Source organism: Manduca sexta, chromosome 26, assembly GCF_014839805.1.
Source record: "Manduca sexta isolate Smith_Timp_Sample1 chromosome 26, JHU_Msex_v1.0, whole genome shotgun sequence".
Taxonomy (NCBI): domain Eukaryota; kingdom Metazoa; phylum Arthropoda; class Insecta; order Lepidoptera; family Sphingidae; genus Manduca; species Manduca sexta.
Window position 1 is genome coordinate 6110025 of NC_051140.1, and position 16888 is coordinate 6126912.

The window sequence follows — 16888 nt, forward strand, 5'->3', positions numbered from 1 at the left end:
AGCGCATTTTAAACAACGCCACGGTCAAAGTCCAATTCGCAAAGAGCCTATAGGTAAGTATATTCGAAAAGCAGTATTCAGTATGATACATTGTAGAACGTGTTAATAAATTGAGATAAAACATTTATAAATTAATTAAGGTTTGATCGAACGTATTATTTGAAAAAATATTACAAAGATAATTACTTATAGATAGATAATTCTAATAATACTTATAGAAAATTTATAATAAATAGTATTCAGAACTCTACATTGTAGGACGTGTTAATAAATTTAGATAAAATATTTAGAAATTAATTAAGTTTTCATCGTAAGTATTATAATATTTGTGCGAAAATTATTACATAGTATTTTTTTTTTACCATAAACAATATGATACAATAGCTTGAGATAATAGCATTGTCAACATTTTTATTTTTTCGTACGTCTTCAAACATGGGGTTGCTATGCTACGTAAAGATAGAACAATGAAATAATATATGGAAAAAACATAATTTTACTAGATAGTATAGCTAGACTAAATATTCGGAACCCTAAAAAAAATATAGTAATATATGATTTCTATAACTTTAAGACAGGACACGTTAAAAAGAATATAAAATGCTGCGCGGAATGACGTAAAAGGTTAGACTAGATCCCAGATGTGCATTACTCCCATGCACAATTATGCACATTTAAGATACTCCAGTAACATGTGCTGGAAAGTCATTCAGCCAATACATCTTCATGAATGGTGCGTGCTAATTCAATATCTAACTCGATATTGTTCTATGTTTTATATTTTCGACCAATAGTTAGAAATAAAAATATATTATAAATATAATATTTATAGTATTATTATACTAAGCTAAAGAGTTTGTTCGTCTGTTTGTTCGAACGGGCTAATCTCAGGAACTACGGGTTTGTATTGAAAAAAATCTTTTAGTATTGGATAGACCATTAATCGAGAAAAGCTATGTCATATCACATCACGCTATGACCAATAGGAGCAGAGCATCAATGAAATATGTTGCAAAAACAGGGAAAGAATATTCCTTTTGAGAGCTTCCGTTGCATGTGCTACGTAAACAGTGAAAGTTAAACAACAATAATGTGTAACGGACTTGTTCCAAGTAAAAGTTAAGTTCTAAAAAATATACTATAAAACTATAGGTATAAAATATACAAACATAAATAAATACTTAGTTGTTACACAACAGAAAATAAGTAACTAATGGTATTTAATGTCGCACAATAACTTTTTTATTGCCTGAGGAAGTGTTCGTTTACCATTTTTTTAAACTAGTAGTGGTTGCGCAAGTCTTATATTGCAGAACCTGACAGCGACAACAGTAGAGGATTTACAATAGATGTTGTAGTAAATATACAAAGGTATTATGATTTTCTCAGATGCTCGAAGAGATATCTCATGCGTGTCGTGAACAAATAGGAACCTAAACTTAAGATAGGTACAAATGTTCTTCCCATGGTCTCGAACCATCTACATAAGAAATTTATTCGAATTCCACTGGCTAGTTTTTGAGTATATCGCGTTCAGACAGACAGACCGATGCGGCGGAGAGTTTGTTTTATAATATATTTTTTTCCGATATACATGATTGATGTGTAACTTTAACAGTTTTTGCCGTGCACGCAATGGAAACTCTGAAAAGATATAATTTTTTCCCGTTTTGCAACATTTTCCATTGGTGCTAAGCTTCTATTAAGTAAACGCCTTCCTCGATAAATGGGCTATCCAACACTAAAACAATTTTTTCATTCGAACCAGTAATATCTAAGATTAGCGCTTTAGAACAAACAAACAAGCAAACAAATTCTTTTATTAATAGTATAGATATATTATTTAGCGACATTATAGCGCACAGCTACGCAACGTACGCCACACACTAGATAGTCGACTTATTCGAAATCATTTTCATAAGAATTCCTAGAAATCCGTCGCTTATAATCTGCGGCCGACGGCTGCGCTCTACGGCTCGTCTCGGGCTTGTAACTTTAAGCTATTACTTTGTACTGTTATTTTACGTCATTCATAAATCGTTCAAGAGATGTACAAACTTGTTACCTAATCTTAAATGGCTACTTGGTCTTAACTAAAATGGTTAAAACATTAGCGAAAAAAATAAAGTCGGAATGAATGACTCGCAATTCATTTATCATCGTACCCGTTACCATGATGCAAGTCTGTGATACATTACGGACATGTAGCTCTGCCATGACGTGTCACTCGCTGTGAAACATTTATGTGGTACCTCGCTTAGCTTATTGCAACGTATGAAGAAATAAAAGCTATTGTTTGAAGTTTACAAAATGGTCACGCCACTTTTCATAAGTCAGTACTCAGTATAGTTTGTGTGCTTATGTCAGAATATATTCAGCGCTACCTATATCGAAGTCTCGCGTTATAAGCGGGCGGAAACTCATTTGGAACAATGCCACTACTAACGTTGTGACTCGAAATCCTTTAAAATTAAATGAGTTCAATACTAGTTGTTTATTAAATATAGCAGATTATGTGCGGGCAATATAATTTGGAACAAGAGAAAATACATATATTGACCATTTATGGAAAAATCATTCAACCAAACTGCCAAAAATAAAGGGAGATTTTTAAGTATGGGAACATTAATGAAAAAATACGTGTCAAAAGATATTTTGACACGTATTTTTTCATAAATTTAACAGTAACTCTTAAGCAGGTATATTACTCTGTGACCAATAATCACCGTAATATTCACGTTTTGGATATATAATCTTCCAAAAAATAGTTACCAAAGTTCATACAACGTAAAATTATTTATTTTCGTATTTAGGCAGACACGTAAATGTGATTATCGACGTTTCATAAAAATTACAACATTTCAAGAGCTGTAATAGTCGCAAACATCAAATTAATTTTTGATAACTAATTTAAAATAAAATTCGATGTGAAAGTGGCAAATTCGACCGCTTCAATGTTATCGACCAACTTGTAATCTTACGTAGATTACTCAACAAAATATCATGTTCATAAAGTAAAGACGAGTTTTATTTATTGTGTACAGAGTACGGACCGATAACGTTAAATCCGAATATTTATTAAAGTAACAGTTTCTATAAAGTCGCGCTGCATATAGGTAGCATGATTTTAATTATTACATTTGTGTTATTTTTGTACGCGTTATACGTTTTCTCAACTAAAAATCACAACTATTGGAAAAAGCGGAACATAAAACATGATCCGCCGATACCGCTATTTGGGAACCATTTCGTCAATCAATTCGGGTACAAAAGTATCACTCAAGTCGCAACGGAACTGTACAACAGGTATCCAGAAGAAAAAGTGGTTGGTTACTACCAAGGTACTACACCATTATTACTAGTGAGAGATTTGGAAATAGTGAGACGGATATTGACCGCAGATTTTTCACACTTCTATCTGCGAGGACTCGGGAGGAATCCAGATGTAGAACCAATATTCACTAACCTGTTTCACACTGAGGGTGACTCGTGGAAGCTACTTCGGCAAAGATTAACACCAACGTTTACGACAGCGAAATTAAAAGCTATGTTCCCTCTGGTTGTAGAGTGCGCAAAAAAACTACAAGGAGTAGCTGAAGGTGTAGCTAAGCGCAATGAATCGTGCGATGTGAGAGAATTAGTTGCGAGATTTACCACGGAATTCATTGGAGCTTGCGGCTTCGGTATAAATATGGACACTATAAACAACGAAAAGTCAATGTTCAGAAACCTAGGAAAACTCATCACATCTTCCCGCTCTTTGGGATTAATAGCAAAATATATGCTATGGGAAAATTTTCCTTACGTGAGAAAATTTTTATATGTCGGCGATAGGAGAATAGAAGAAAGCATTGTAGAAATACTGCAACAGATACGTAAGAAGAGAAATTATAAACCGAGCGGTCGAAATGATTTCATAGATCTACTATTAGAGCTCGAAGCTCAGGGTAAAATAACAGGAGAATCAATTGAGAAACGCAACTCTGATGGAACGCCAAAATGCATCGAAATGGACATGGACATGAATTGCATGGTGGGGCAGGTTTTTGTATTTTTTGCTGCAGGTTTCGAAACCTCCTCATCAGCTTCGAGTTATACTTTGCATCAGCTAGCGTATAATCCTGACATTCAACGCCAAGTTCAAGAAAATATTGATGAAGTACTGAATAAATACAATGGCGAATTGTGCTATGACGCAATAGCCGAGATGAAACTATTAAGCATGGCATTCAAAGAAGCAATGAGAATGTTTCCATCTCTAGGCGTTTTGAGCAGAGTATGCGCCAGACGATACACAATACCCGAGCTTAATAACACAATTGATCCAGGAGTAAAAATACTAATACCTTTAGAAGGTATACAAAATGATGAGAAATACTTCACAAATCCAAAGGAATTTAGGCCGCAAAGATTCTCTCCTGAAGCGATGAAGGAACAACAAAAGTTTTCATACATGTCGTTTGGAGAAGGTCCGAGAGCGTGTATTGGTGAGTTTCTAATAATAATAAAAACGAATATAACTAATAAAAATCATGATTTTACAGGGTGTCGAAGGCGAGTGGAGAGGAGTGTCATTTTCTCTTGCATATTTGGCGCGCCACTCAATAGAAAATGTTCTCTTCTTATCAAAAGACCGGAAATTAGTAAATATTTTATCTGTTGTTAAAAAAACTTATTTATGTTGTCGACTTTCAAGAATGGATTTCGTTCATGATTTTATATACGAGTGAAGAAGCAATTAAATAGATTAAGTACAATCGAACTATAAAACCTTCTGCTGTTTACAGTTAGCTAGGTATATTTAATATATATTTGTGTTTTCAAGATCTTTCGTTAAACATAGATAGCGTCAACGGCTGCCTTATCATTTCATATAGTAACAAGTGACAATAAATTATATTGATATATCAGCTTATGAGAAATATTTATGTTACTATTTCACTGGAAAATTTCTTTGCAACTTAAATATTTACCACAAAATACACATACATTAACCTCTCGCCATTACTTACGAAAGGAAAGTCTCTACCTAGAGAAAACTAATGCCATCGGTTGGCCGACCGTATTTCGTCCTATAGTGGAATAGGGATACATCTAACGGTATATTGATACAGTATTATTCCCAAAGTGTAAATCAAAGCGAGAATGTCACGCTTCGCAATGCTTAAATATGTTATGCAGACCAATGCGATAAATAAAAGTGAATCTATCGTTAAGTCTACTGATAGAATATATTACTTCGATTATTTTTGTTCTCTATTACCGTTAACGATTATAGATAGACATTGGACATAGACATCTACGGCCCCGGTCTTCTTTGTCGTAATTAATTCCCTAACCAATAGATACGTCAATGCAGATAGGAAAAAATGCAAGTAGCAACAAAACAACATAATTGAACTAACTTTTTATCCTTAAAAATCTTCAAATTATCGAGTGTTTTAACATTACGCACTGTAGTCCTCACTGCCCCATACACGCTACGTTACGTTAGCTCACGATTAATGGCCGCAAATCTATATAGCGTTTGATATTTTTTTATTTTTTTAGGAGCGCGACTCGGTGAGATGCAGTCACTGGCCGGTCTGGCTGCGATCTTGCACAAGTTTACGGTAGAGCCAGCACCTTCGTCTCGCCTCGAGGTTCAAATAGATACGACGATGAACGTGATCCAGAAGCTCGAAGGAGGTTTATACCTGACTCTTAAATCAAGAAAAAGCAAAGATGAATAATTCTAATTATTATAATCTATGCTAATATATAAAGCTGAAGACTTTGTTCGTTTGAATGCGCTAATCTCGGGAACTACTAGAGCGATTTTGATTTCTTTTATTAATAGGAAGCCACATCACTTCTGGGTACTATAGGCTACTTTATCCCGGGAAAATATTGATTCCGGAAAAACTTTTAACGCAAACGGAGCCGCAGGCAAACGCTATTTTAAATAATAGTTCAACTTTAAACGCCTACATAATAAAATCCACATAAAATATGTACAAAATAAAATACATTTTCCCATACAGATTTAATGTCTTTTAATTTATCCTATATTTTGTTATTTGAACATCATTTTTTTGTTATCTGTTAATAGTATTCCGTCTGACCGTTAGATATTATCTCAAGGTGAATTCTGATGTCGTGTAATTATTCAAATTGCAATGTAAATTGTACCTTTGTACAAACTAAAAAAAAATAGACATACGCCACGTGTTCATGAAATAACATTAATTCTAACAAAAAAAATATATATATATTAGGTATGTAATATGTAACAGTATACCTCCGCAATGTCAAATGAAAATGTAAATATAATTATTAAAAAAAAAGAAATACCAGCCATAACATCATTATCATAGTCATAATAACGACAAAGTATAATACATACTTGAAGTTTCATAAGTAGATTCCCTATAGACACATAGTAAACAATATATTTGGCGTGTGAAGATGCATTTATTTAAAATGTTATATTTATATACAGGGTGTCCCAGAAAGTAGTGTCAACCGGAGGTCCAGAGATAGAACACCCCTTCGGGTATCCGAATCACCCCCATGTATGTTCCGCGATTTTTCATAGTTTTCAAGTTATGAATATTTTTCTGAATTTTTAATAATTTTAGATTTGAACGATTAAATTATTTCTTTTTAAAAAAAGTAGAAGACTTTTTCGAGATTTTTTTATTGCAACTAAATTTTCATTAGTTGTACTTTTTTACTAAAAACAATCAGCTTCGTAACTTTAATTCGATCATCAAAACCTACGTCTCCGTCTAGTCGTTTTGTCTGAACTAGTTTGTACTTACAATCTGGTGTAATGCTACCGGATAGAAAATGTAATTTGCTAAGAATGGATTGGTCTTACAGATATTTATTTACCCTATAGGCGATAACAGTCTTAGAAAAAATAAGTAAGTGGGCATCAGGAGAAAAATGTATGTATATAAATAATGAAACCTCATTTCTTTAAGAATAAAAATACTACGAAAATGTTAACAGACTTTTATTGGCAGTTCGCTACACGTGATTTATTTAAAACATTTATATTTGTGTATATTCTGTGGTTTATAATATAAAAGATTTGTATGAAAATATTTAGGGTATAATCTAAATCCAGGTGTATTTTTAATATCTGTTAAGTCAAATTCCTAAAATGTCAGTTCAATATATCAAAATTTACTACGGACCTTGTGATTCATTCCACACGGTGACCCACAAGCCGCAGAAGCTCAGAGGACTCAGAGGTTAGTAGTGCTATACTACAGCATTTATTTGTGCCAATACAACTTATTACCCAGTCATTGAAATCTGCAGATCGCCTCCAAAAACTCGGTTTTAGAGTTGATTTGGTGCCGGTGGAGTTTGTTAATTACTGCGTGCTGGAGATCTGCGGGCACGAAGTAAGTTTAATCTAATTTAATCTAATTAAGGGGTTGTAGCGGATATTTGTATATTTGTATCCGTATTTAACATGCGGTTTTTTTTTCGGATAGATTCATTACTTATTCCCTATTTTCAAAATATTCCTGGAATTAAATCGATAAATAACGAGAAAGATAATAAAAATTACTATTAATAGTTTAATATTTGAAAAATATTTATTTCGATTAATAGGCACAGTTCCACTTGCCGCAAACTCTCCTTCAATTTCCCACGCACCTTATAGTCCATTGAAAAGTTACATTTGGGGTTGCGTTTTTTAGAGGACGCAATTTTATTTTTTTGAAGTGTAGGGGGGGTCAGTCTAAAGCTAAAACCAAGTTTGTGGGGTCGCCACCCTTGTCCCACGGCCGCCATCTTGAAAATAGGGGTTGAAATGGTTTTTACGATGTATCTCTTAAACTATTTATCTGACAAAAAAAATGTATGAACATTTTTTGTTGCAAATTAAATTCTCTACAACTTTGGTTTAGTAACTTTTGTCGTAGGACTATAAATAAGAAAGTTATAAGCGAAAATGTTAAGAAATTCAATGTTAAGCAATGTCCATTGCAACGTCATCAGAACGTGTGTTTATAAGGTTCATAATATTTTTTTTGTACTCTCATTAATACCCAAATACCCAAGGGACCATTAGGGAACAAAAGAACATCTGCCTGCTATTATTATTATTATTTCTAACCTCTCTTATTGTAAGAATAGCTGATAATATCAATGGATAATATTGTGTTGAAGTTGTCGTAAGTAAGTTATTTATTAGCATTTTGACTTTTAAAAGTCTTTTAAAAGTCAAAATGCTAATAAAAAAAGTAGTTTTCACTAAAGTTAAAATCGTGACTAAAATCATTCGAAATCGTCTTCACAATTAAAAACAGAATAAAATACATCCGCACGTACAGAAATATGTAGCACAACTAAAAGATATAAGTTGAACGACAACTTCAACATAATATTATCAGCTATTCTTACAATAAGAGAGGTTAGAAATAATAATAATAATAGCAGGCAGATGTTCTTTTGTTCCCTAATGGTCCCTTGGGTATTTGGGTATTAATGAGAGTACAAAAAAAGTATTATGAACCTTATAAACACACGTTCTGATGACGTTGCAATGGACATTGCTTAACATTGAATTTCTTAACATTTTCGCTTATAACTTTTTTTATTTATAGTTCTACGACAAAAGTTACTAGACCAAAGTTGTAGAGAGTTTAATTTGCAACAAAAAATGTTCATACATATTTTTGGTCAGATAAATAGTTTAAGAGATACATCGTAAAAACCATTTCAACCCCTATTTTCAAGATGGCGGCCGTGGGACAAGGGTGGCGACCCCACAAACTTGGTTTTAGCTTTAGACTGACCCCCCCTACACTTCAAAAAAATAAAATTGCGTCCTCTAAAAAACGCAAGGTAAGGCCTAAAAAATGTAACATTTCAATGGACTATTAGCAAAGACAAGTTTTTAAAGCGTTAGAGGTATTTCTTGAATTTTCGAATATTTATCCTGTTTGGCATTTATTTGTAATACACGCACGAGTAATATAATGTATATTACTATTTGTGTTACTATGTTATATTCACATTAAATAAGTTAGTGGATTCGCTAAAATACTTTTTCCAATATATCAATGCGTGCCGTGGCAAGTAAAGGTAATGCATTTAAAATATTGTTAGTGATTTGTAAGATTTAATTGATTTAATGTAATCGCCACTGTTTGTCCTTAACATAAATAAATATATAATTAGTTTGTGCACTTTGTAAGTATATTCGAAATAGAAAATATCTAGACCGCTACCCTAATTACATCTATTCACATGCAAATTAAGTACATCTCTTAAAAATTACCTAATTCACATCAGCGGATATGAAACCAAGAATATCCGCACCCACATCTGCTTCTGCGGATGTCTAAGTTCTATGTTTGCAACATCCCTAATCTATACTTAGGATTCAAGCGATCATCACTTACCAGCTTAAGTTTTCTCCGCATTTGGAACCAAAAAAACAACATATCTGCATACCTATGGAACATGGATTTAACAAACTAACCTTACAATTATTATTTAAATAACCTTGTTGCTTTTTTGCCGTGTTTGACGACTTCTGCGTGACTTAAAACAATTTAAGTATGAGACTAATAAATTGTTGTACTTAATGGCCCAAAAGTCCATTTTTTGATCTTGCAATCATGCTTGTCAACAATCTTCAATATTCAACACTGAATTAGTAAACTATTTCTATCGGGCAGAAAACCGTCCTAACATATTAGTCCGTAAAAAATCGATTTACTCTATTCGACGGCGCTAAATGGAAACGCATTCTATTCTAACCCATCTGGAGGACGATGTCACTCTATTTGCCGTAAAAACGAGTTCTTAAAACTCACACACTTTACAAGACGGCAGTTCCGTTTTTACTGCCGAGGACCTCGCCGCGTTCCCCGTCCTCCCGACCCTTTTAGTAGTCCCAGCTCGCGTGCCGATGTATACGGTAATGAATAGTTGTTAATTCGCTCATCCTATACGGTAATGGTTAGATTGATGTCTCATCCTCTCCCAGTTGCCGTCGTGAGTCGATGTACGCAACCCGTTAGTGAGTTGCCCTTAGTATGGTCACTTAATTTCAAAGGGTTGTGAGCGCCTAAAGCGCTAACCCAATAGTCCGATGTGTTTGTATAAGTCGGCCTTTGCCAGGCTAACAAACGTATGGTCATGGTAAAAAAAACGCTCATCCTATTATTGTTGATGCCTCCATCCTCTCCCAGTGGCTGTCCCGAGTCAACGTTTGTAACTCATTAGTGGGTTGCCCTTAGTATGTTCACTTACTTTCAAAGGGTTGCGAGCACCTAAAACGCTTACCTGAAAGTCGTGTGCGTTTTGTATGAGTCACACGTGTGAGTCTAACAAACGTATGCCATGTCTAAAAAGAAAAAGAATTAGGAGGTTAACTCAGTGGCCATTTGCGATGATCTTACTAACCAAAAAAGTGAACAATTATAAATACTAGTCTTCTATAATCCACTCAACTGTGCAGGTGTTCCGCTGCAACATCCAGAATCTTCTATTTAACACCCCATACCACCTGGATCCTGTGTGCCAGCGTGCAATCCAAGCAGTGCTAGAGTCCACCGTGAAGTTCAGGCGAGCGCGCAACTACCTCTGGTTCTGGACGCTGATTGGAGACCAGATCTTCGTGAGGAACGAGTATATGCCGAAAGACCAGTGGCCGTTCAGCTGGGACACCAAAGACTACACATCCTGCTTGGAGTGTGCTAACTGTTGCGCTATTCTTGCAAACTGGAAGAAAAATGATTAAAGGTCTTTTTACGTCAAACATTGTATATTTAAGAAATAAAATTATATTTAATAAATACATTATGGAGCGACTGTCTAAAGTGTTTCGTCTGCTATATAAGTAGCGTTTGCAACGTGCATCTGTATCAATACAGACGCGCGAATTGTAACTGTGGCGTTCATATTGATATGAGGTGACCAACTTTGTAGAAATTTATTGCGAAACATTTTGTGTTTTGACAGTCCTTAGCTAAGGACCTTTTTTAGCTTACCACCCTGTTGATGGAAAAAGTAAATAACCTTACGATTTTTTTAAAATCGGGTACTATTTCACTCCCTCGGTGTACATAGCACATTGTTTCACATTTTTTTAATTACACATTATTGTCTCCGCAATGCGGTTGTCGCTGAGAACCACTTCCCGTTATTTTGGAAGCAGCTAAATATTTTCATCTCTTAAAATAATCAAATGAAACAATTATGGTTTTGAATTGTCTATATTGAAACAAATTACAGGGCTCTCGAATTAGTCCGCTAACAGTGCCGTAAATAAATACATCAGTGCGTTGCTGCAACGCGTTCCATTGATCAACCTCAACCGTATATACCAGCATAAAGTAGATATAAATGTTTATATCATGCATAGAATTTCAATAATGCCGTACAATTTAACGGACGTGTACAAATTGTGACTTACTTTCAGACAGGCTAAAATTAGTCGCCATGATAGTTATACCAACACCAAGAATTATAATTTTGATAATTATTATTCTTAGAACAAACAAATGACAGTTTGTGGCTTGAGTTCGTATAGAAAACATTTGCATCCGTTCCAGGCTGTAAATTATGTTCCCGATTATTTTGTTTATAAAAACATAAAGAAACATTTTTATCAGTTTTATAAATTGACCGATAAAATTAAATAGCGAATTCTGAAACGGATTCCTTGTTATAACATGCTATCGCGATTGTCACATATTGCAGCAATAAAAATGTGTGCAGTCATAATAACTACATCCCATATAGCTTTATGATAAATTATGAAATTACAGTCGCTGAATAATTTATCAAGCAGCGGTTATAATACATATTTTCCAAGTTGTACACAACTTGTTAGTGTGATGTAATAATTTAATTTTAAATAAACATTTTTGATATTATAATTTATTAAGCAACACTTAATTTTGCTCACACCGTTGATCAGTACTTTAACATTAACCATCTTACTTATAAATTTTGCAATAAGTTTAATAAATATTTTTTGTACTTTTACTTTTAAAACAAAATTCACTCGGTCTAAATACTGATTTATTCTTTATACAAGTAAGGGGGTTAATGTTTTTGCGCTTTATACAAAGCAAGTACAGTTGAAAATCACAAAAAATGTGAATATACAATATGCTTTAAACTTTGACGGCAAACAATATTATTTATCAACTGTAAATCATTGAGATCACGCCATTTTTATCAGTAAATTATATGGAATATTGTGTGCTCTGAAAATTTTAATCGATTTTATCTTCGCATTATTCCTTCTCAGTCTGGACTCTGGAGCTATAAAATCGCATAATAAATTAAACATAAGAAGGCTTGTAACGATACGCCTGCATAAAAAATTGCGTTGATGCGTCTTGATAGTTTGCTGATTCGATTTATAAAATTGCCATTTATAAGTCTTGATACTTTGCCGAGTTTGGTGTATAAAGCTCTTTTATAGTGCGACGAACATGATTAATAAACCGGTAAATATGTTTTTTAATTGAATCTGCTAAACCAGAACATACGCAAGCGCTTAGTTAAAGCATCATTCTTTGTCTGCTTAAATTTATATTCTATGTTGTTTTATTATCGTGCTATTAATGTTTCTTACGACTGGACTATAATCAGCAATTCCGATCGCAATTCTCAGAACTCAAAACATTTCAACAAAAATAAGTAACATACGATCATTATGACCAATCTTATTATGATGGGGTAAATTTCCGCGATGGATCTGAAGATATCGACAAGTTCATTTATTAATTTCGGCCTTACTAGCATAGCAAAATCAATTTATTACATAAAACATTTATTACATAATAAAAATGAATTTGCCAAAGACCCATGAGGATTTTTGTTCCGATCAAAAAATCACACGTCGCACAACACAAGAGTCGAAAGGCAGAAGCCGAAGGTTTCATTCAATATGAGAAATATAGTCATGTAATAGTCAATCCAAGCAAAAGAGTAATTATAGGCACTGATTTATTTGTGTGCGTAGCAAAGTACACATATATTCATAAAACAATAACTTGATGAACATCTAAACTCGAATATATTATCTGAACCGATAACGTTCCAGTATAAAACCGATATCTACCTAATAATTTCATAAATATTTTATGTTTAATTTACAATCGAACAGTGTCGAGTGCTAATACATACAATGAATTAAAATTATAAATACACCTTACACCGAAATTACAATAAAAATAAAGTTGTTATCTCTTTATTGCATTCGAACATATATTATGTGATAAACAACATTCCGCATTTACCGACACGCCCTAATAAACATAGAAAAATAATCTTACATGCATTCTGTACACAAAACTCAGTGACGTCACACAGAAGGTGCTCGTTATTGCTTAACAAATATTCGCTTCTGCTCAAATAACTGTGACGTAATATATCGTCAAGCCATTAGCATATACTAGACGATAATATGACCACGTTGGGTCAAGCCATCCATCATTACATTACAAATAAAATATAAATTTACAATAACGCAAATACTATTCACAGCGTTGATATAATAATTATATTTTTACTAAGCCAAAGTAATAAACCAAAGGTCACGTTGAAGCTAGCTGGCGTCATGGCAGCCATGTAACACCTGTTCTAATCATTTAATAGAAATTTTGCCTATTCGTGGTAGAAAATGACGTTAGAACAACCGCACCAGCTGTGTGACTATACCCTGAGCCATATCTGACGGAAATTACGTCGCGGTTCCTCAGTCGCGTAAATGTCCTCATTCTTCCATACGATTATCGTACATTTAACCTAGCATGAGTTAATAAAACTAACGACGAATTGCAAGAAACAACCCCAATAGCTTCGGATAAAGTCGAAAATGGACAGGATTGGTATGTTTGACTTTTTCTTTTTACGAGCGTGGCAAGGCGACCCCGCTGCACTTGAGCAGAGTGGGATCCATAGACAATCGACTATCGAGAGATGATTATCCTTCACTTATCGACACAGTTACGCCGGCCTAGTTGAAACCGGATATACACAGACAGATTTCTGAACGCGACACAATTACTTGAGCCACTATGGCGGGTTTTACACATTGTATGGCGGTCGATATCCGCACGAATACATATATCGAACCACAATCAACAGTATATTGATTGGTTTGTTCTCCTCGATCCGAAGTTTCGGGATTGAGATCATTTATTGAAATCATCCGTTTCACGCGTCAGATGTTCGACAACGTAAGTTCTATCTGATACAGCTCTACACTAATACACTGGACATTCACACGATTCGTAACAGGCACATAATACAGCCACTTACGCTACCTGTAAAACAAGTTAAATACCCTTATAAATAACAACCAATTTATTCGCAGAAACATTTTCTCCCATTCTAATTGTAACATTCTCTCTCGAGTTTCGAGCAGTTAAGAGTACTCGTCAGACAGTGCATCTTGCATATCGATAATGTACGAATATGGACAGTTTATCGATAAGTGTTCAATGTTTGCGATATGACATTTAGGAAACAAAAATTATCATATCGATGACAACCTTCGTCAATAATATTAATTTAAATGCGCAAGCAATTTAGTTGCTTATATTGTAAGAGCTGGAGACAGTATAAATATCACATGAGTTGGTTTGTGTTGTATATCTTCTATCGATACTGCACACATGTAAAGAACTACTACATAGATATCATAGTATTGCTTTTCATATAAAAGATAACGATTTTTATTCAATTTAAAACAATCTATACAACTGGCGACTATTTATTATTTTATTGTAAAATCCAATCTTCCACTGTTATGTCTAATGTTTTATTTTTGTTTACTATTTAAATATATTATGTTCTTAAAATGTATATTGTATACCCTCCAATCTATTATGATTAGTTAATTAACCATGTATGTATAAATTTAAATTATAACGGGCGTTTCGGATCCATGTCGCAAATTAAATTATTTTAAAGTTTAGAACCATGAATATCTGTATTTTAACAAATTCGACAATACTACGAGTTCTATTGTCATAAACCTTTATAACATAAACTGTGCATTCGAGTAGAGTTTCGATCGAAAACTGGATACTAATCTATGCGAATCAGTCATTCGGTAGAGAGACAAAGGACAACTATGTTTCATTAATGCCATTTATAACTTCATACTCTTGTAGCCTCATTTTAGAATATACTTTAACACTTTATTGTTCTCTTTCGATAAGAAACCAGCAGTTTCAGTCGCGCAACAACTATTATAAAATATCAACAATTCTCCCATTCGCCATATCGAGTTTTCTCGAATCTCGACATCTGAGAATGCGAATAAAAACCTTAATACACTTAGGGCAGTGTCGTGAGTCCGGTCCTTTGGCAATCACTTCACATTAACTAACACACACACGGCGCGAGCCGTCCGCACGGCGCACTGTCCCGGCCGACACTAGTCCGCGAGTCTCTCGCCACTCATTTCACTTGCGTTTTCACATGTTGCAGGAACTCGTAGTACGAGAATGCCGACTCGACTCTGTCGTCGACGAGCCGGTCCGTGAACAGTGTTTTTGATGGCGAATTGTCTCTGGAAATATTAGAACTCGATTAATAATAGTTATTAATTGTCATACAATTTTTTTTACAAAAACCACTCATTCATTAGAATATTTTCTTATAATATCTCAAACCGTCCAAACAATCGTAAATCTCACCTGAGCATGATAATTTCTGAAGCGTATGGTCGATCGTCGTTTAGTTTGTCGATGAAGGCGTGCAGCAGCGTATTGCCCTCGCTGTCAACGCGCGGGATGGAGCGCGCCTCGTCGGGCAGCTGGCTGAACGCCGCCACACCGAACATGTCGGACAGGAAGGCGGGGCTTACTGCGTGACCCACGTATACGATCATACATTCGCCGTCATCTAGTAGGTACGCTCCCGTTGAGTTAACTCTGTAAGAAATTAATGATTTAATAGTTTATGTATTTTTTATAAAACTCATTAAAAAAGGAAATTGAATTGACTTTGTAAATTAAAAGCCCTATAATGTTTACCGTTCGGCGGATAAATGCAGACGCGGCGGGTCAGGCGGCGTCTCCTCCTCCTGTTCGGCGTGTCGCGGCACGTGGTCGCGCAGCTGGTGCAGCGGGTACAGGTCGGGGTAGACGAGCCGCACGAGCTGCTGCAGCGGCAGACACTTGAGCGCGCACATGTCGGCCACGCGGTCGTCGAGGCGCGTGCTGGTGCCGGCGCGGAAGGCCCGGCGCTTGAGCAGCGCGAGCAGGTGCAGCGGCAGCAGGCGCAGCGCGTGCGGCGCGAGCAGCGCGGCGGCGCGCGCGCCGGGCGGCAGGTTCTGCGCCAGGCGGTGCGCGCTCAGCGCGTCCACGGCCACGTTGCTCAGCGCCTCGCGCGCCTCGCTCAGCGACGCGCTCACGCACCGGTCCACCGCTGGAACCAGACACAAACACTGAGAACACCCATCAAGAAAAAGAAGGAAATATCGCCTGTTAGCGAGGATAAATTTACACACACACAACAGCTAACCATGAAGTACAGTTAGTGTACTAGAATAAAAAAAAATATAATAAATAAAGTCTCACCCATTTTGCTGACTAGTCCTATGATACACTGTTGGTCGGCGGCGTGTAATACTTCAGTCAGATTTGTCGCTAGAGGCAGCGCGAGCGTGTGCACTCGTATCCGCCTCTCGCCTGTTCACAAAATACATATAAATACAACAAAAAACGCGTAACTTTGAGTGTACCTGTACCCTGCCCTAACCTGTAGTATAGAATATTAATAGTAATAAACCAAGAATGAAAATTATAAATGCGTCGTAACGAAGAAAAAGAAAATGTTTTCAACGCCGGAAACAACATGCAAGACTAAATAATATTGAATTAAGACTGGTCTTATTTCAGTA

The 16888-nt window shown here is 35.4% G+C and overlaps 3 protein-coding genes across 4 annotated transcripts in view; 2 read left to right on the forward strand and 1 right to left on the reverse strand.

Annotated features, from left to right (window-relative positions):
• The first annotated feature begins 2711 nt into the window (after positions 1-2711).
• LOC115453031 (cytochrome P450 6B2-like) lies at positions 2712-6024 on the forward strand. Its single transcript, XM_030181663.2, has 2 exons — positions 2712-4487; positions 5551-6024. The coding sequence occupies exons 1-2, from the start codon at positions 3122-3124 to the stop codon at positions 5730-5732; spliced, it is 1548 nt and encodes a 515-aa protein (XP_030037523.2). The 5' UTR covers positions 2712-3121; the 3' UTR covers positions 5733-6024.
• A 618-nt stretch (positions 6025-6642) lies between these two features.
• Positions 6643-10831, forward strand: LOC115455251 (UPF0728 protein C10orf53 homolog). The gene is made up of 3 exons (XM_037443228.1): positions 6643-7241; positions 7312-7397; positions 10475-10831. The coding sequence occupies exons 1-3, from the start codon at positions 7151-7153 to the stop codon at positions 10754-10756; spliced, it is 459 nt and encodes a 152-aa protein (XP_037299125.1). The 5' UTR covers positions 6643-7150; the 3' UTR covers positions 10757-10831.
• A 384-nt stretch (positions 10832-11215) lies between these two features.
• Positions 11216-16888, reverse strand: part of LOC115451744 (protein transport protein Sec24A) — a 40333-nt gene continuing 34660 nt past the window's right edge. For both annotated transcript variants that reach the window (XM_037443223.1, XM_037443224.1), the window contains exons 12-15: positions 16566-16676; positions 16020-16413; positions 15681-15917; positions 11216-15553 (exon numbers count right to left, since the gene is read on the reverse strand). In XM_037443223.1, the coding sequence (XP_037299120.1) occupies positions 15442-15553; positions 15681-15917; positions 16020-16413; positions 16566-16676 (854 nt within the window). In that variant the 3' untranslated portion in view covers positions 11216-15441. The remainder of the gene's footprint in view (positions 15554-15680; positions 15918-16019; positions 16414-16565; positions 16677-16888) is intronic.

Coding starts and splice junctions, on each gene's coding strand:
- LOC115453031 (XM_030181663.2), top strand. CDS start 3,122: ATGATTTTAATTATTACATTTGTGTTATTTTTGTACGCGTTATACGTT. Junction 4,488..5,550: donor AGGTCCGAGAGCGTGTATTG/GTGAGTTTCTAA, acceptor TTATTTTTTTAG/GAGCGCGACTCGGTGAGATG.
- LOC115455251 (XM_037443228.1), top strand. CDS start 7,151: ATGTCAGTTCAATATATCAAAATTTACTACGGACCTTGTGATTCATTC. Junction 7,242..7,311: donor GAAGCTCAGAGGACTCAGAG/GTTAGTAGTGCT, acceptor TGAAATCTGCAG/ATCGCCTCCAAAAACTCGGT. Junction 7,398..10,474: donor TGGAGATCTGCGGGCACGAA/GTAAGTTTAATC, acceptor TCAACTGTGCAG/GTGTTCCGCTGCAACATCCA.